The sequence below is a fragment of the Pezoporus wallicus genome, unplaced genomic scaffold (genome assembly GCF_028554395.1).
Source record: "Pezoporus wallicus isolate ANWC-B61680 ecotype Strahan unplaced genomic scaffold, APGP_CSIRO_Pwel_v1 contig_227, whole genome shotgun sequence".
Lineage (NCBI taxonomy): Eukaryota > Metazoa > Chordata > Aves > Psittaciformes > Psittacidae > Pezoporus > Pezoporus wallicus.
In genome coordinates this window covers 14,079,022-14,100,342 of record NW_026635704.1, presented here as the reverse complement: position 1 = coordinate 14,100,342, position 21,321 = coordinate 14,079,022, and the positions used below count along the sequence as shown (strand labels likewise).

The window sequence follows — 21,321 nt, the reverse complement described above, 5'->3', positions numbered from 1 at the left end:
CAGACATTGCAGCCACTGGATAATAGAGTCCAACAACCTCAGACCCCCAAAAAGAAACATGCATTTTCATCTGAGCGTGCAGTTACGTGTCCCCCACCACCTACTCTTTTCCAGGCTAAATTACAAACCCTGTTCTTTAGTTTCTACTCATATGCTTCAGAACTAGATGGTTTAGGGTCTTATGACTCCTGTATTTAGGTACTGGTGACATAATACAGATATGTATGTGGATGGGGGGAAGGAAGGGTAGTCCAAACTATTTAAGCAATAGGAGATACAAAATCCAAGCCATTGTTTATGAATAATTAACTAAATGATGATATAGCAGAAAGTAAATTTATTATTAGAAATAACAGGACTGTGCTTTGGAATACATCAGTACTTCTAAACTGCTGAACATTTGGAATTCATTTGGCATCCTGTATTGTGTAGCTCTGTTGTTTACAGAATACTTCTCTTCCTCCCCTTTGTGATGCTTTTGCTAAAACCCCAGACTGTGTCCCATAACACCTACAAACCTGTAAAAATATATGTAATATACAATTAAACCCTACACGTTTAATGTATTTTAGGAATCTGAAAGATGGGTGGATAATAATGACCATATGTGTCAGTATTTCAGTATTCTCTTTAATTTTTGTGTGGTTCCAGAAGCGTGAGATATCACAGAAGGGAAATTCATGCTGCATAAGTATGGAATAATTTGGAGAAGGGAGATTTCCCACTGAGCTCTTTTAAATGGTGACTGGTTCATGTCCTGGATTGGGAGGGTCATTTTGCAGCCTTCAAAGCCACAAAACCCCTTGTCTAATGCCAAAGAAAGTGTTCCTCCATTGTCATTTCTCCTCTCCCCTTGTCTGTCACAGAACACAGGTATTGTGAAATTTCATAATCAGAGAGGAGGTGTGATAAAAAGAAGCTGTATGAAGGTATTGGTAGCTGTCAGCGTGCCATGCTGGCTGGGGGAGGTGGGGGCCCTGGGGCGGCAGGGTTGGGCCTAGCAGCCCATCCTGCCCCACTGGTAGAGGCTTAGTTGAAAGCTCCAAGGAGCCAGGGCTGGGATGCTGTCGCTGCCCTCAGCACCCAGGAGGGCACCCAAAGAAGGGGCCCTCAGAGCGATAGCTAGGTCATACATGGTAGGTGGTAAAACCTCATCATTTGTTTCAAATATATGCTATGGAACATCAATTTTTCAAACCCTTTCCAACAGCAGATCCCTCAAAATTTTCCATCCATGATGTAGGTCCCTGTGTATAAGTGTAGGCCAAATGACAAGAAGCTCATGTTTAAATGTGCTGGAGAAATGACCCGTAGATGTCCAGGTGGCATTGTGGATATGTGCCATCATGCAAACACTGTGGAAAACCACTCTGCAGAGGTACTATTTTCAATAGATCACTTGCTTAAAGGCCTGTTTTGATTCGATGTATTGATTCTCAGCTAGTTTAGGCTGCCTTCATTTATTTTCATGAAAAGTTAATTTAACAGGAGAAGAGAATGATTTGTTTTCCCCCTCCCATTTTCATTCATTTTGAACAGATGTGAATGACTGCAGGCTCAAAGGTCTTTTAAAACTTTGATATAGCACTTTAAAAGTTTGATAGCACTTTGAACTGGTTTTAGAGTGATAATTTATGTGGAATAAGATGGGGAAGGAAACTTACTGCATTTTAGCTCCTCTCATTTTGGTGCTTCCCCCTCTGGAAGTATGAAGTACCTTAATCTTCTCCATTTAGGCAGAGGTTACCTCAATTCATCAAATATCTATCGTGAGGTAATGACATGCACAGGTACATCTTCCATGATGCATTGCAAGGCAAACACTTGATTATCTTGTAGTAACCTCTTTACATGTTCCCACCTTTTCTCATCATTTGCTCTTTTGCCAGGTGTTGCTTACTAATGGAGAGGATTCTTTTTCTCATGGGTAATGTAAATACAATGAACATTTGACTTAAGATGAGGTTCCCCACGCCTGCAGGACCACTGAGTTGTTAGAACATCAGCACGTAGCTACAGCTATGGCTTTTCCATACCTGTTCCTGACCTGGCAGAGTTTGCTTGTGGAAAAGGGCAGGTTATCACAATGTTCCTGGTCTTCATCCAAGTCCTTATGTCGTCGTTAGATGGTGCTCATGTTTTCCATGTAGGAACAGCTAATGTATTCTTTTGTACCAGGCATGTAACTTCACATGTAATACTTGAGGTATCACAGAACCATATATTCAACATCCTCCAACCTAAACCATGATTACTAGCTAGTATATAGCTATTTAAAACAATTTATCTGTGAAAGAAACTTTTCAGCTTTTACATTTTTAATAGTCTTCTTTATTTCCTCTTGTAAAAGTGAACTCAATTATAAAGTTGAGCCAATATGGGCAGACTTTCTTTGAATAAACTGGTAATGCTTATACTTAAATTATCTATATAAAGGTGACACCTTTAACACTAATGGGCTGTCTCCTTTGCTATATACTCTTAGGGTGAATCACAGCCCTTCTGTGCCTCAGTTTTCCAGCCTATACAATGGAGATAATAAATCATGTGCTAGTTCATGAATTCAGTGAAAATCTGCTGATTTTGGGGCAGGAATTTGAAGTGCTGCAAATTTGTTGCTACTAATACAGAATTAAAACCTACGAAGTCATTTGAATGACAACAATTCAAATGCAAATGATGCACAACCGTTTTACTCTGTATCTCTGAATGTATAGACTGTATGACACAGTATGGTGCTACCTGAAACAAGATAATTTGAGTACAAGGAAGGAATAGTCTGTTAGAGTAAGGAGCAGCCTGAGTTGAATTAACTATTTCCCAGCAGTTAAGGCAACTACATTTCTTGCAACTTGTTTTGTCTGCTGACTCTGAAGTTTGTGCAGGTATGCTTTGTATCCTCCTCTTCGTGGTAGTCATTCCAAAATATTATTATTGTGATACCTCTACAGTGCAAGGCTGGTGAGGGCCAGGAACCCCAGTGGAGGTCCATCCAGCTGGCTGCTCTGATTAATGGTTAGCTCACTCCCTGGTTCTTTCTGTTCCAAAGGTCTCTCCAAGACAATAGTAGGTTTTGTTTTGGAAATGGCCCATTCTGGAGGTATTATGCACCATTTTTTGACTTTTTCCATCCTTCAGCTCTTGCCCAACATGGGCATTTGGATTTTTGAATGTGCACAATGCTCACTTGCATGCCTTGTGACTGCCATTTTGCTGGGTTACAGTGTAGTCTCTAGATTGGTTCAGATACTTTGAACTGAAACGTACTCACTGCTAATATTTTCTCAGGTGTGTGGGGCCAGATAATGAGGCCCAAACACCCTCCATCAGATACCATGAGGTATGGACGTGACCAGTTTGCAATAAGGAGAGGTATTTCTAAGCTGTGTGGATGTGAGCCAGAAGGTTACCATTCATCTTGTATTTAGCACTGCAGACCTTGGTCACTGGGATTGCTTTTGACCCACAGGTGGGCTGGCTCTGCCCTGCCACTCCAGAGCAGTTGTCTGTCTTCTGACCTTTGTTTTGGGTCATTTTTCTTTCTCTTGTTTTTCTCAATTACTTGTATTTCCTTGCTTTTACTTTTCTTACTGTTCATACCCCTTTTCTCCTCTTCATCTTAATTCTCTATCCTCTTCCCTCTAAGGCAGCTGACCAGTACAGACTTGGTGCTGTGCTGGATTCCCTGGATGGAGATTAAGATGCAAGAACACAGAGTAAAAACACATCTTAAGTGTGCTGCCTGAATCAATGTGTATTGTGCACATGTATCTGGTGTCTGTATTCTCATTTCTAGCTCTGTTAGAAGATATCTGTAATCCAGAGAGGGAAAGCAGATGGCTTTCAATGAGTTATCAGCTATTAAAAAACACCCAACCAAAACAAACAGCAGAAGCATTTTCAGACTTGGAAGTAAGATGGAGTTGTTTAATGCTATTTTTCCTATTCCTTCACGCCTCCCTCCCAAGTATTACAACTTCTTATAAAAGGTATTTACACAGAAGCTTTCTGCTTAATTCAAGTTATTCTTCTTTGTATAAGGACAATAAAGATCCCTTTTCTAGTGGAGAAAGTGTTTGCTGGGGAGTACTTAACACTTCTATCATTCTTGAACATAAGAATTTCCAATGTGCTTATCCTCCACTTTGTAAGTGTCCTGAAAAGGACAGAATTATGCAACAGGAAATGGCAGTACTTCTTTAACATCAGGTTCAGTGCACTCTTACATTCATCTCTATTGATCGTAATGTGAACATTTTACTCAGTAATTTCATTTTCTGAGCAGCTGTGAACATTAAACTCTCCAGGATTTCATGGCCTTGAGTTTAGCAGCTTCTTGGGAGCAGAGCAAAGCAGAGTATTAAACTGTATAGCAGATTCTATTTCTAAAGTTTTATTTTTGCCGTGGCAGAAAGCTAGCAGTATGCTTTTTCCATGGGTGTTTCCTTTGGTTTGGCTACAACAGATAACTGATGAGAGAAGAGCAAATTTCCGTTCTTCTGCGCATTTGCTGAATGTTCTTTCCTTGCCCAGAGGACCACGGCTCAGCCACAGACATAGAAATGAACAGGATGAAATGTGATGGATCTTGAAATGTCTTTAGATGAATGACAGAAGCTGGCTCTATGTCGTGGTTTAAACCCAGTCAGACAACTCATTCACTCACTCCCCCCCCTTCTTTCCCTCCCCCTGCTCCCGGAGGGATGGAGAGGAGAACCGAAAAGAATGCAACTTCCACGGGTTGAGATAAGAACAGTTTAGTAACTAAGGTATAACACAAATCACTGCTGCTACCACCAATAATAATAATGATAAAGGAAATAACAAGGGAAGAGAATACAACACCTCAGCACCCACCGACCGATAACTTGCCTCTCCCCAGCCCAACCAAGCACTGACCGATACCTCCTCCAACCCCGTCGTCCACCAGCCCTTCTAGCTAACTCCCGTTACATCCTGGGCATGACGTGCTGTGGTATGGAATACCTCTTTGGTCAGTTTGGGTCAGGTGTCCTGTCTCTGCTTCCTCCTGGCTTCCCCTCCTCCCTGGCAGAGCATGAGGCTCACAAAGTCCTTGGCCAGATCAAAACGTCATTGTTATCAGCTCTGTTCCCAGGCCGAAAGTCAAAACACTGCACTGCACCAGCTACCAAGGAGGAGAAAAATGACTGCTACTGCTGAACCCAGGACACTGTAATTCTACTTTTTTTTTCTAATAATGTCTGTTTCAATTTTTGTTGCTTGACTTTGGAGACGATCATGCAAACAAAAAGCTGGCTGTCTTACGTTCATGTCTCATATAGAGATATGTTGGAAAGCTGCATAATCTCTTGCAGTTTCCATTTAAGAAAACACAGAAATTAAATAATCCCCATATAATCTCATATATTTCCTATTTAAGAAAATAATTTTAAAGAAATTAAATTGTTTTTCCTTTTTTTAATTCCTGGGAACAAGTAATAGTTCTGGACATCTGGTGAGTATTTTGGGTAGAAAGCATCGTTTTACTGTTGTTATTTAACTAGGACTTTGTGATTTTATTCATGATTTTGAAGGCTTGGCATGGAGGGGAAAAGGAGAAAGCCAAAGCAGGAGGAGGAGTGAAGGTCACATATTTTGACCTTTATGCATCCTTACCCAGGTATGGTTGAATTCACTGAATTTCTGGCAGAAAACCCATCAATGACAGAATTGTCGCATGTTTTAAATAATATGGGTGGCAGAAGCAGATAAAAATGACATACCTAAGTGACATTTCCAGTAGTTTTAGAAAAAAAAAAAAAGTGATGTACATTTCACTAAACTGTACTTTTTATTCCATGTTGAAAGTTAGTCTCCCTGGTCTGACCAGTTGTTATATGAACATGTAACTGTGTTATATTAATTTTATAAGCATAATGCATTTATTATCTGTGATTAAAACTTAACCACAAATTACAGAACAACTATGGAAATGCTTTGTTTTGCCCAGAAAGTAATTAAAATGTATCCTTTGTATGCAACTGGAAAAAGGAAATGTGTGGAAGAGCTCTTAAGCACTCCATAGCCTGATATCCTCAGAAAGATTAGATGAAAAGTCATAGACTGTGCATTCAAAACCTGAAGCATGCTGCGTTCATCTTTTGTCCCACTTGCACTTGTCCACTGAGAGCTCTTAGCTCAGATGTGTGCAGGTTAAGTGTGTGTGTGTGTAAAAGCTTGGAGATGGGGATACTGAAACTGAGGTTAATCTTGCCAGACTTTAGTCATCTAAAAGATGCCTAAATTTAAGACAAGTGTCTAAGCTCTTTTGAGAACTAATGACTTGAAACAAGTACTTCCAGAGTGCAATCTCATCCAGAGGGTAATTGGCTAAGAGAGGCCAATAAATTAACTAGAGAGAGAACAATTAGCTGTTAGCTGAAGTTAAGTGACATGAAAGCCTTTCTGTCATCAGCGCTTCTGCATGTGAACAGCTTTGACAAATTGTGGTTTAGCAATTCTATTCTATCTTCTTCCCATTGTTGATGGGTGATATTTGGACAATGCTGTATAGATATATCTGAATCTTTATGTGAGTCATATGCATATAACAACATAAGCCATATAAGCACTTTCAAAGTCGAAGTATTTCTAAAAGAATTACATATACTACCCCAATGATGACTAATTTCTTCCACTGTGGACTTAAGAAAGTTGTTGTGAGTGGTATTATCAGATTGTTCTGTGTTCTGCAGTCTTAAGGCAGGATAAAACTTGATACTATCCTCTGAGGAGAAAGTAGACAACAGCAATTTGGGATGGGCTTGGATTTCTGAAATACTTTCTGCAAAAGAAACAGACATGTACTCATTGGAATTTACAAATACACGTAATGTTTTGCACATCACTCCAATAGGTAAATTTTACTGTGGTAATGAACTATGCTAATTTAGAGCTTATTTTTATCATAACATCACCTTACATTAATTACCATAAGGCAAATGCAACTGTGTTACTATGTCAGAAGCTATGTATCTCTGTGAGAAAAAATTCCGCTTAAGACCATATTCTGTATGCGCTATATATTCCAAGTACTAGCAGTGAACTGCTGCTCAGACTATGCTTTACTAATAGTGCAGATAAAGGTATTAAATCCAAAATATGGTAGACATGCAGAGTCTTATAGGATAACTTTTAAAATTATTAAGAATTTAAAAGTAAAATGTGACTACAGAACTGTTTGCCATTTCACAAGCCTAAACCTTTGTGTTAGTACATGCAGTTGCTATCAAGATAATTGTAAATCAGGCCAGTGCTTTTAAATTAAATTAAAGCGGTATGAATAGTCATCAGAGTAAAATAAATGGACACCACTCACACTCAGAGGGATTGTTCTTAGATGCTGAAAGATATAAAGTGATGGGAAAACATGCGTTGCTCAGTGCTTTGTTTGACGTGTTTGCTTTTTTCCTCACAGTACAATGCTGTGGATACAAATCCTTTATCTGTGTATATTATGCAGCCCATCTGGAACAAAATTATTAAGGTAAGAATTTTGTTTTAATTGAAATATTACATGATGATGTCAGATTTTATTTATTCTTTTTTAAATACGGCATGTATTTTCATTTAAAAATGCAAAGTGATCAGTAAAGCTGAAATTAAGATATCTGTATATAAGAAACATGTTTTGGGATATATAGCTGTATTTGAGTATGTCTGGATTTTGAGGTGGGTTTTTTATTACAAAAATAAGGTTTGTTAATTTTTTTCTGATCACTGTATAAAAGGAATTGTTTCTTTTTTACATCTTTCATTATTACATCTTTCACTAAACAGCTTTGCAGACATTGATGCGTTTACTGAGTACAAATTATTTTTGTGCAGCATATGCCACCTAACAACAGCCTGGCTTTCTCTCTGTGTTGTGCACATGATTTTATGCAAGTACTGTCTCATTTTCTCCCAAGAGTACTTGCTCAGGGGAGCTAGGCATTTCTCTAAGAAGCTGAGAATGAGAGCGGTTACCATGATCACCGTAACGATCTCTTGAATGCATTATCATATGCGGTTTTTAAAAATGAACCTGCTCACAATAAGTTTTGATGTTGTTGGCAAAAAACCACAAAACCAACAACGTTATCTGAAATAAATATGAACTTATTGATCTCCAAGGAATCAATGACTTCTGCATCTGCCTTCTTAGGGGAAATCTTTAAAGTGCAGCAGACTTGAAAACAAGCTATATACAAACAAAAAGGATGTATGTGGTCAGAGTGCTGTTGGATCTGCCGTCCTTGGGTTCTATAATTCAGGTGTCGTTTATGCTTGATATAGCAGGAAAACCAATCACTCGCTCATAACCTCAATGTTAATTTCATGGAAGTGTGTATATGACCTAACAAGATTTAAAAAACAACCCACACAAGGTATGAGAAAAAAGCTATTGAAAGATGAGAAACTGAATTCAGCAATTCAGCTAAAAGACCCTGTTTTCATTCCAATCATAATATTGAGGATAACAATGAAGCAGAAAAGCATACCCCACACCCCCCCACACCCTGCTCAGCATCCTGGAGTCCGGCTCAGGAGGTTAGTAGAGGTTGTACTGTGTGCTTTCGCTTTGATTTAGGAGATCCATGGGTATTCATCTGCTATCAGATTCAAGGGAGAGTATTATCAGCTAAAAACTTCCTTTAGAGATAAGTTCTTCAAATGGTTGCAGGGTTTTCCCAGAAGAAAAGCAACATTCTTGACCCATGCAGCATAAGGTGATAGATCCTATTAGAATGATACCTCTTTAGATTTTTTTAATCCTCCTTAAATTTTAGGTGAGCATGATTTTGTTCACTTCTTGCTGCAGGAGAACCTAAACCAGAGCACAGGACTGAAAACCTATTTCAAAAGCTGAGAGATCTGAGTACAGAATCAAAGGCTGGAGTGGGTATTGTCTGTACTTTGTTATTTGGCTTGATTTGAACCCTGAAGATACAGCAATGAACATTCTGCTTTGCCTTCTAGTGCCAGAGCATTGCACGATAATTCTCAGTGATTATCACAAGGATTTAGAGGGAAATTATATTGCTTTCAGTTTTTGTAGAAGTAGTCATTCTAACATAAAAAATACTGCCAGGTAAAATCAGAGTCACGCAGAGGAACTGGGAAAGCACAGCTGCAGAGGGGAAAGCGGTATGTTTGGAGGTTGCAGTAGAGTCATCTTGATTGCTCCTAGAGATAAAAATCAGAACTGGGAGAGCACATATGAATCAGTTAGCTTTTAGTTTCTAATCTGGTGAAAATAAACATTCCACAGGGACTATTTTTACCACATTCTAGAGGCATTAAAACAACCTAAACTTCACAGAGCCAGGCAAACAAGCAAACAAACAAATCTATGAGAACAGAGGTTTCGGATTTAGGTCTGGCCTTTCATCTGTCAATTTAGTCCTATTTGCAACACAAGTTTGTCTATGTTCTGCAACAGAATTCATTGGAAAGTATGTCTTCTATGAATGAGACATTATCATTCATTGTAAGATGTATTTCCTATGTTATGAGAAATTAAGAAGAGCCTGACATTAGACATGATATGGGAATTTATGAGTTGGGATCTTGACATAATAAGAAATGAAAACTTGTTATCATAACCCAGCTCATTTACCTGTGGTGGGGATGCTAGGAAAGCAAAGAATTTGTGCATTTAGGTTAGAAATCTTCCTGAAAGTCCTGAGCATGACCTTCCTTCCTCTTCCAAGGACATCTTTCTTATGCACTGTATCATGTGTCTGTGTCAATTTCAGTGTGGTTTTTGGATGTATGTAGTTCAGAAATGTGTTGAATTTGATGCTGAAGCAGAAAGTGAAAGGTAATGTTTAATGCCTGAATTCTATAATGGGCTTGAAGTATTCTGAGATACTCGTGTCTGTGGCAGCTTTTCCACATTGTATGAAACTATACACCTGTAGGAAACTACGGAGTAACAATTAACTTTCTCTGTGTGTTGTTTAAAACTGTTCTGATTTTGCAACTATAGGTATTTTGTCTTTAATTAATTCAATGTTCTGTCCTTTTGCCTTTAATTAGAAGATTTGTATTTTATAATAAAGCACAGTCATGTGCTCTCTGACACACAATGGATAGTACTACTTGGCTACATAAACTGAATATTCCTCCTCTATTTGTATTCATTTGAAATCACATTAATGCAGGACAATGAGAGGAAAAGGAGGAAATCCCACTGGGATACACAGGTGTGTGCCAGCTTCACTGAAGTCAATTACTTCCCCCTCTCTTGCCTTTATAACCTTTGATTTTATCACTAGAATTGGGCATGAATAGAGTTTTAGTGGTCTCAAGTGACTTAGTGAAGGAATATTTCAAGTTTGAACAGAGCTTTACGTAAACATGTGTACTTTACCGTTTATTATTCAAATAGGTCATATATTTAAACATTTGCTCTGTGTGTTAAGGCTTTTAGCATGAATGGCCATGGACCCATTAAAACTGAAATGAGCATTTTGTGGAACTTAAAGTTTTTTAACATGACTTTGCAGGAAAGCAGATGTGATTTTCCCCAGAGGCATCTCCAGTTGTATTAATCATGTAGTGCATTGATGTGTTAGATTTCTACTGTGTGTTAATTAGATAATAAAGATTGCAAGATATTGTTCTGTAGGATACTAGTAAATTCAGGCTGTATTTATTTTTCCAACAGGTGTAAAAGTTAGTCTTTAACACCTTGTAATTTTTGAATTGTGAAATTGGGTGATGGCAGTGTAATACCAACCAAAAGAATAAGGGGCATTAAATGTAACAAAAGGGATTCTGCAACTGGAATATTTTCCAGATACCTTCCAAATACCCAGACAGATTAGGTTCATTAAGATCAAAAGAGTGTGCTTAGGGATTTAACTGCAGGAGAGGCTGCTTTCCAGGGGATAGATCTCCCATAACTGTTTTTCATGGTGTGTCTACTAGCCAAAGGGATTGTAAGTATTCTTTGATGGTTTCTTTCTTAAGATGCATGATGTTAGCAAGAAAGTGGGTTAAAGTACCCTCTTCATGTTTGCACTGTGAAAGCATAAATTATTTCCTGTAATAAGTTAATAATGGCATTGTGACTATTTAGAATGATGAGCCCAATTATAAAGCAGATACTTATGTTGCTCCACTTTAGTTAATAGTCAACAGTTATTATGAATCATACAGGAGAAATCAGTCATTTTAAAACAATATAATGGATGGCATCTGTATATCCATGTAAAAGGTTCATCCACAGGTTGTCTTAAACGCACTATTTTGATCTAGGTTTTAGCTTAAAAGAGGCTGATCTATAATTCCTTGAGTATCTGTCCTTATTTCATGTAAGGTCATAGACATCAGAAAAAATTCCACAGCAGGCAACTTGTACCAAGCCTCCATCTTACAAGGTTTCTGCATCTCCTGGTAGCAAAATCAGGAGATGTGCTGCTGTTGCAGCATGCTGAGCGTGCAGTCACTGTAAGAAGAGGGGACTGTGCAGTGAAGGATTCCTCTTCAGGTGTTCTCCTAAAGGAGTTTCAGGGAATGCTTGCTGTCAGTTGTTCTTAGGGATTTAGAATTGGGCTTTTGAAAGCTCAGAATGATACATGATTTTTTTTAATTGCAGCTCTATGCATTCCATGATGTATTTTAAATACTATAAAAGCTGACATACAGTATCTTAAAATTAGTGACAAAATCCTATTCATAAGGAAAGTGAATCAGATTTCTTATTTTTCCCAATGTTATTAAAGAAAATATCTAAGAAGAATATTCAGGAATTTTCATGTGAGTTTTGAAAGTTTACACTGTACAACATCAGTTGCACATTTTTCCCTGAATGTTGTTACTTGTTCTATAATAGAAAAAGAGGATCTAGTCAGGATAGTCAGTCCAAGCATTCAAATTCATATGCAATTTTTTCATGTAGTAATAGGAGAGAGGAAATGTAAATATGTATACAAAATAATATATATTCATGTCTGTCCATCTAGCTAGTCCAAAAAAATTAAAAAGACATTTGATTTCAAAACTATCATTAGTATCTGAAATGATAACTTTTTCTTTAATATTGTTTTGCAGTATTTTATAGTGTACTTTATTATAGTGTTTAAGCCTTAGACACTCTGAAGAACTTGATTATAAGTTTCCAATATTTATATAATTTGAATATATTGATGCTGAATTTTAGTGATGGTAGTGATTGATACTTGTATTACTGCAAATATGTCGTGTCTAAAAATCACATAGGAAGCTGTATATGTTGCTTCTGAAAATATTCTGGAGAAACTGTTGCTTGGGAAGAGTGTTATTAAAAAGGATCCCTGTTGCAGTGTAAGGAATACCTTAAAGCTGCAGGGGATGAAGAGCTGAGAACAGTTAATGGGGCAAAGAATTAGAGGCTTAGGCAAAGTCAGAGAGTCCTTTTCAGCACTCTGCAAAGTAAAATGAATTAATGGAGTGTTTATAATTTATGACTTAAGAGCGAGACCCTGCAGAAAGTTACTCTCCAGAGAAGTAGGTAACTGCTTTAAACAGGGAGATCTTCTGAATCTACAAGTGTAATGCACCCAATGCCTGACTTTGTTGATGTATTGAATTGGAAATTATTGACTTCTTTTAGAAGAGGAAATTTCCTTGTTGTAGTGTGGGAATAGAATGCTTAAAAAGCCTGCCATGTAGATGCTGAATTACCACACTGGGGTGCTGCAGCCTTCTTTCAGTTGTGATACACACAACTGCAAGTAGCTTTCCTCCGTGGCTGGGAAAATAAGGGTAACGTACAGCATAGGATATACAACATTTTAAAACAAGATTTTTATTGCAGCCACAAAAATCAGGCAAGAACATTACATTTGAAAATAAATTTCAGAAATGAAAACTGTATTTTAATTTGAAAATGGGAAAATATGCACAAATCTGAACACCGCTGATGTCACCTACAGGCTTCTCCTTTCCTGATAAAATATAGAAAGTACTTAATTAAAGTAGGACTTGCAATTTGAAATAGAATGTTTCTTACATTTTTTTTCTTTCTTTTCAACAGATAGTGCCTTTGTGGATCGCCCCCAATGTGTTAACATTCTCTGGATTTGTCATGATTTTAGTAAATTATTTTCTAATATCTTCCTATGACTGGGACTACACTGCCTCAGGTAAATATCCTCATGTTGTATGATTAGTGAGCTGCTTATGTCATACTTCTGAATTATACAGGGAAGTATCAGATACTTGGATCTTCCACTCACTCCCTTAATGAAGCTCCATGTGCATATAGGAGGATCTGACTTCACACATGGCATTATAAATTTAGATCATTTTATAGAAAAATCATATTTAGTTTTCTCCCTAAGTATGGGTTTCAGCATATGCTGCTTGAAGTCTATGATAACATCTCATTTTATTTAAAGTGTATTCCAGGATTTAAGTACACAGCCAAAACCAACACTAATGTTCTTCATAAAAATTAAATGGGTTTCCCATTTCCTAATACCTAAATGGGTGCCTGAACAAGTTCATTTCCCTTTAATTACTCCACCCTTCATTTGAGACAGCTTCTAGACAAAGAAGAAATAGTTTCTAAACAAATGCCTCTTGAAATGATGACTTTTGAAGTCCAAGTCCATATGTGCTCCTCATGGCAGACCAAGTCAAAAGCTTTTTGGAGCAAATTGCTCCTTAGCATTCAGTTCTGGGCTTCTCAGACCAGCTTGGAGCCTACAGAAAGTAGTAAGCATCTCCCAGGCGATTTATATATAAAAAGCTTTGCTTTTCTTTAAACTAGACAATTTGGTGAAGATTTAACATGTTTATTTCCTGAAACGATTATGTTTGGGATTTTTTTTTGCTGTCTTTCATTTCTTACACCTGTGGTTAGGTTCAGGAGGTACCCTGTGGGGTGAGCTGTTTGTACATTTATCACAACAGTTCTAGAGGCAGGGATGCTTATTAGCAGTTTTGGTTCAAAAATAACCCTGTATGAGCATTAAGTTTTCAGTACCAGCATATTATGTAGTTATTTGACATCATCCTTATACATTCTGGGGATTTTTTAAATCAATGTAGCTCGTATTTACTAAGTTCTGTAACAAAAGAGCATCCAGCGTAGATCTTTGAATGGCATAATTTTACCCTGACACGTTCCCAGTAGGCACACATTGAACTTGAAGACATTTAAAATTGTGATTAAGCCTGTTAGAATTGGGACCTCTATGTATACTTTGAAACCTCCATTTCACACGAGAACAGCGCCCATCATTTCTCAATTGATTGAAACCGTTCATGCAACCTTATGAGCCTTTTGAGTATCATATATCAACCCCATACCTAGGATCAGAAATAAAGGACTTCATTTCCTGGACAGCTGGTTTTCATTCTACAGTTTGCAAATTTGCAGCTAGGACTCTGAACTTGCCATCTTTTCTTTCAGAGTGGCAAGATGAGGCATTGATGAGGGCACTGCTTTAGGTACCGGTGTTTCCCTGTCCAGCAAGGGCACACCTCTGTGTGCAATCATTCCCTGTTTTTGGTGCCGAATGCCAAAAAACTGAGAGGGCTTTGTGCTTACGGTTGTTTAGTGCTGGTGCAGTCCTTGCTGAATTATGTTTAATGTAATATAGAATGCTCTTTGTAACAAGGATTGTTTTTTTTTAAAAACCAATTATATCCTTGCATTATTGCTATCAGCAGAGCAATAATTGAACCCTGGGTTCTGTCCAATTTGACTTTCTTTTGTTTTTTCAAGGAAATTAAAAAAAAAAAAAAGGTGCTAATATCTGTCCAGTCCAAAGGACATAAATTCCTGTTCAGATCTATACAGTAAAAGTGCTACGCCAACCCCATGTTGGCACTAATAATAATGATCACGCTTGAAAAGTACTTTTTTTTTCCCCTTTAGTATTATATTAACTCATTTGTAGACAGTCTTCCCATAACTGTGAAAGCTTTTGCCTAGTTACTGTCATTGTTTTGTGCAATACCAGAGTCATTTCAAAACCAAAACCCCTCTACCTTCTGTTCTTTACAGTTTATACATATTCAAACCTGCTCACTGCTTCTTTGATGGAGCTTACTGATGACTTAAGGTCAAAACTGACTATTTCAATCTGTTTGATGTAGTGGGCTAATCAGTGGCAGGTTGTTCATGTGTATATGCATATCTCAGTGGATTTCTTTGATGTTAACGGCTGTTACACTGACTCACTGCTCGATGTATTTCAGGTACCAGTCCTGGACTTGTTCCCACCTGGGTGTGGCTGTTCAGTGCTTTTACCACCTTTTGTGCTTATGCTTTAGGTAAAGTACAATGAAATCATTTACATGTCTGGCATCTTCCTATAGTTTTATCTACTAATGCACTACTGCTGATGTTGAGATGAAAAGGCATCGTGGATAAATTAATATAATTATATATTAGAGGTTCTATGACTGTAGCTCTTATCCCTCTTGAAAGTTCAAATTATTTTAGAGGAACAATGGAAATCATTAAGTAACAGTAGTCATTGCTGTTTGGTTTCATAAAAGTCTTTGGCCCCGAATGCTAACACTGTGAGAAGTTTCCTGACACAAGCATTAATGGAGGGTGTTTTCAAAGACAGGGAAAATAATGGTTACCCTTTACAGCAGAGAAAAAGGAAAATGAGTGTAGCGCTGTGTTTTAGAGTGTTAGGTGCTTCGTTGCTTAAGGTGTATGTCGGGAGAGATGGTGTGAATGTGGTGACAGGCCTGAGCTGCCTGTGGAGATGAAGTTGTTTGGTTTTTTTTAATTTCCTGTTGCTGTTTTTCTCCCATAACACCTACACCTCAGTTTCAGACTCAGATTCCATTTTTACTTTTTATATCACACTGTGGCTGTATTTTTAAGTACATTGCACCTTGCTGTGCAGTGGTGTGAAGATGTAGGTCTGAGCTGATGAAGATGTGGGAGTGAGATCCACATTAGCATGGCCTTTTTGCTTCCTCTCATTCCAAACTAATCTCTCCACAATGTGGTGCAACAGAGTTAATTTTTTGAGGGACTCAAGGTAGTATATTTACATGGGCTGCACTGTGCTGTGTAAATGTACCTTTTCTTTGGAGCTGGTTCTTACAATATTCTTCGCTGCAGTGTGTAGCCGTATGTTTTTGTGCCATAGTTAAGGTACCCAGGCTAGATATATATGTGTTCTAGATGTACACTGCAATGTTGTGCAAAGATGCTGCCCATTTCTGGTGTCAGACCCATGCATGTAGAGCTATCTTGATTAACCTGGGAGTATTCTCTTGTGCAGACATCTCTCTCTCTGTATTGTAAATGCCTTTGCATTTCTGTTCAAGTGGCAAGCTTGTGCCAAAATTATTTTGTCCAGAATTTCTTTGTAGCATAAAAATCACTGGAACAACAGTCCCTTGAGTCTGACTACCAGTCAGATTTCCCTGACAACTCTCTCTAATTATTAGCAGAAGCAGCAGTTTCTTTTGTGAAAATAATTCTTTATGTAATTGTATGGAATTTAATGAAGTGGCTATTGTTTTATAAACAGGAATTACATATTGGAGCTTTTAGTGTATGACACCACTGAAAGCTCATTGGAAATTCAGCTTCTGAGGTTCTTAATGTACATTATTTGCCAATGAGGCCTATAGTTCCTAATACTTGGGAGACAAGGAATATGATGTTGACAGTCAAAGCTATAATGAGCTGATGTATCTGCAGATTTTTATGTCTGCTCTCCAAGCCACTTCAGGAAATATTTAGTCTCAGATTTAATTCTGCATGGCCAAAGTTTTCCTTTTGGATGACTGCAAAGGGCCATAATAACTAACCAAATATGCAGTTCTAATCTCTCTCAACTTCTTTTTAATGACAGTTACTCTCATCAAACTCCCTAGCATGATACTCTTTTTTCCCACCTTTGTTAAGATGGTTTGGTATCTTTACCCTGTCTTTAAAATGGAGTACTCTTTGCTGGTATTTTGAATTCCACTATTTAAAAGTTATGTAAACTTTAATAAAACTGAAGATTTATAAACCTTTATGAGACAAAACTGTAATATAAGAATTCCAAAGCAATGGAAGTGTGACACAGGGTATGTTCACTATTGAACATACAGCGTTGTTGGCGTGAATGGTTTCAAACTGAAACCTAAACAGAAAATATTTCCAGTCTCTTAAAAAGCTAGTGAAACCACATGGAAAATGTGGGTAAAGGGTTGTGAAAATCCTATTTTACGTATGTGTTATACAGTTCCTTTATTTTTTCTCCATGCTCATTAGAATTAGAAGCACTGTATTTTATGACACCATTATAAACCTAACTTTTTTCAGTGAAACTAAGATTCCTGCAAAATGAAAACCACTCTTTCACTGTGCTGTATATATTTCAGTATCTAGTATGAATATTCTTTTGGACAACTGAAAATAATATATGAACAGACAAATCTTTTAACATTCTTATTTTTAAAATACTATTTTATCCCTATAAATGAATTGTCTCCAGTTTGGGTAAATGTTCTTGAGATATAAAAGACCATAAACTGTTTAGGGATATTTACATACCTATTTGGTAGTTAAGTTTCAGAAATATCCTTTAACAGACAAAAGAATTTCTACATTTGTAGCAACACTATTCCAGTAACCTCAAACTTATACAATTTCTTTTCTGCACATTTCAGTAAGATACTGACAATTTATATTTGAAATCCTCTATGAGATCTCTAATTTTCAGAGTTGTAAGAACTGTCCCAAGAGATTTGTATTTGAGAGGAGGAGATCTCACAGATGTTTAGGTATTCCAATGGGGAGATGGTCTAAAATCTGTACAGAATGAAATCCCATGTTTTCCTGGTTTAGATCCCTGAAGTATATTTACATTAAACAAAACTCAGAGTACTGCCAAATAATCTGGAGAAGTAAGTAGCATATGATCTATAGCAGCTGTGGAGTCTTTGGTCTCCCTCTGCTGAGCTGTATCTCTGGTTAGTTTTGGGTTACTAATGATCAATAACTAATAACTATTAGCTACAGTACCTTCCAAATAACATTATAAAGAAAAACAAAATTCTCCATGTTATTTTGATATTTAGGGTAACAATAAGTAATCTGTAAGGCTTGTTCTGTGTACTTTTTCCTAAGAGATTTTTCCTGTGTATTTACACTTCACTTTAAGAAAATGTTTCTATTTCTCACCAGCACAGGCTCAGAGAAGAAATTAAGGATATGGTTTGGCAATACAACTCAGAAAGGTTACAGCTGCTAAAGTCCCTTCCTCCTCCTCCTCCTCCCTGCATTCACTGCTCCTCCCTGGTGCCACCTCCCTTCTTTTTTATACCATGCACAGTGACAGTTCTATTCAGTGACCCTGAAGAAAATGTAATATTTGCTGTCTTTCCACCAGCTGAGCAGGCTGGCCACACTGTTTCTGAGACAGACCAGGATGTTATTAGCCTTCTTGGCCACCTGGGCACACTGCTGGCTCTTGTACCTTAAGATTTCAACCAAAAGACTCTTTAAAACATCTTCTGCAGGTACACACACAAATACATTTTGTGACTTTTGGCTGCCACATAACAGTTAGTCATGGAGGCATTTGGCATCAGGCAACCTAAATGCCTTAGTGATACTACTCCATAAGTGGTCTGAAATCTCAGAGGGTTCACAACACCAATACATGGGCAAGAAGTCCTATGGACACTTTTCCATGCTTTCATTGAGAAACTGATCATAGGGACTGACATTAAAGTGTTTAAAGACCACTGAGGACAAGTAATTATGAATGTCTTTTTAAAGCTCACAACAAAGGTGGCATTTAGTTTAAGAGTGAAGGTAAGGACAGAAAAACCTTTTGACAACTGAAGCAAATATTTTACAAGCAATCCTAACATGTTGGTATTGAAGCCACAGTTGTGCTTCAGTTTGCTGTCTTTGATTTATTTTTCTCATACGTTATATATGGCAGTAGTGAAGTGTATGTGAAGGAAGTTACTCCTTTTGTTGTGCTCTAACTCTTTATTTGTTTCCTTTCCTGATCCTTCTAGATTCCATAGATGGGAAACATGCTCGAAGGACTCAGTCCAGTACTCCTCTGGGAGAATTATTTGACCACGGGCTGGATAGCTGGGCTACCTCCATTTTTGTGCTTTCGTTTTTTTCTGTCTGTTCCCGGGACAATGGGAGGAGTGGAATTTCTGTATATACAATGTATATATATTTAAGCATTGTCTTGTTTAACTTTATGTGTTCACACTGGGAGAAATATAACACAGGAGTTCTTTTCCTTCCTTGGGGATATGACATAAGCCAAGTGGTAAGTATTTATCATTCCTGCTTTGGTTTTATTTTTTTTTACTGTGTTAGTGTTTTCATAATATTACAGAAATAGAAAAACAGAGCTCAAGGCAAATATATTTGGCCAAGATTTTGAATGTGAAATAGCATAACCCTAAAAGTAACTCAAAAATATTTCCTGCATTTGCAAGGAAGGGATGCTCTAAAGCAAATTGTCAGCATTAGAGATTCATTGCCTTTCAGGAAAAAAAAGGCTTGCAGCAAGCCTAGCAGTCAGATATGCTCGTAAGAATGTCATTTAACTACATTTGATTTGTGGTATTAACAAAAATTATTGTGCTGTCTGAAGCCATAAGCAATTTTCTCACCAACACTGGGTTCCGAGGCAGTATGTGAATTAGTTCAAGGAGTGTTTATTAATAGTAATTATGCAGCTATACAACACTAGACATTCTCAATTCTACCTCTTCCATCAAATGTGGTGATGGAAGCAGCATTGTACCTATACAGCAAGCATCAACTGTTTTCAAGTGAGTTTTACCCTTGGAAAAAAAGTAAGTCATACCATTAGAGGTTTCCACTCTGGGAATGGCATTCAGTAATGTGAATTACATATCAGCCCACAGCCAGTGTCCGTCTGAGTTCTTGACTGGCTTACAGCCCTGCTTGAGGTGGCCCTCTTCAGAAACATGCCAGGGTACCATGGTGAGTGGTGGCCTCCAGACAGAAATTAGCAATAGCAGTAACAAGCTCAGTGCACTGCCAAGGGCCTAGCACTGGGATTTCTGGGCTGTCTTATGTATTTCTTAGATACCCAGGTTCTTGCAGCCTGAGAAGCACAGTCCCAGTCTTCTAATCTTCCTGTCACAGGCATAGGATGAAAGGTACAGGCAAATATATATAATTGAAAATAAGTTTGACAGATATTTAAATATGTGCTTTAATGGAAATACAGTATTTAAATTAATGGCTGCAGATGTATTGCTGTAAACCTAATCAGAATCCAGTGGTTTGAGAACAACTGAGATGGTGGTCCAGCTGTGGTACATCTGTTTCGTCCCCTACAAAATAGGTCCTGGGAGAAGAAGTTGGCTCAGGACTAGGACATTAGGCAGCCAGCTGGTCTGCAAGGTTCAGCCATGTTTGTGTAAGGTTTCTTAGTGAAGTTCTTCCAGCAGGAGAGGAACATCTATGTTCAAACCTATTTCATTTGCTGCTCAGATGATCACTGTAGATATACATGTGAATGTTTAGAAAGCTCTTCTAGGTTGCTACAGCATCTGAATGATATTCGTGGTTAAATGTGGGAGTGGGTATCAATTAGTGGAGCAGTACTGTTGTCAGTGCCTTTTCATGACCTATGCCTCTGTCACTGCTTTCCCATCTGGGAAATAATGGTAGTAACATTTCCTTGCCTGACAGAGTTGTGGTGAGGCTGGATTTCAGAAAGTTTGCAAACTGCTTTGATTAACTTGGATGCAAGGTGCTAACAACTGCTATTTCCCGTCCCCCTTTGATACTGAATTGCTGTCCCACATGCTCATTTCTAGTAACTTCTGTGATGATTTGCTTACAGTCTAAATGCTAAGGATATAAATGTAAGGATTTTTTTGATGCACAATCATCAGCAGCAGTGAAAGACAGTGCTACTGAATTTTCTGTATGTCAGTTTACCCACCTGTGAAAATCAGCTTTTGTAGCTGTGATTGCCTCTGAACAAAGAAAAGACAGGACTTGTAGATCAAGGTAGTATTTTTTCCATTAGTTCAAACTACATTTCACGCACACCGGAAAGTTTGGGTTGTTTTCAGCTGTACTCACCAGTCTAGTAAAAGATCTTAATTCCCCTACAAAAATTGCCTTGCCCTTGTTTTGTAAGGGGCAAGGCAGTACAATAATTCAGCAAATTTTGTATGATGCACCCACTATTAAAGGTAGCTCTTCATCTCCAGCTACTTGCAGGTGATGAGGATGCTGAGGACCTAAGCAAATGGCTGATGATGAGTAAGAAAGGTAACGTTCCCTTTGCTGTTTTTTCCCCTGCCACCTACCTGCCAGATATTCCCACAGCCACA

General features: G+C 37.8%; 1 protein-coding gene across 1 annotated transcript in view; it reads left to right on the top strand.

Annotated features, from left to right (window-relative positions):
- LOC130592957 (ethanolaminephosphotransferase 1-like) overlaps positions 1 to 21,321 on the top strand; it is a 50,559-nt gene that overhangs the window by 8,247 nt on the left and 20,991 nt on the right. Inside the window, exons 2-5 of the mRNA XM_057397740.1 lie at positions 7,439 to 7,507; positions 13,028 to 13,136; positions 15,202 to 15,276; positions 18,997 to 19,265. Coding sequence (XP_057253723.1) covers positions 7,439 to 7,507; positions 13,028 to 13,136; positions 15,202 to 15,276; positions 18,997 to 19,265 — 522 coding nt within the window. The remainder of the gene's footprint in view (positions 1 to 7,438; positions 7,508 to 13,027; positions 13,137 to 15,201; positions 15,277 to 18,996; positions 19,266 to 21,321) is intronic.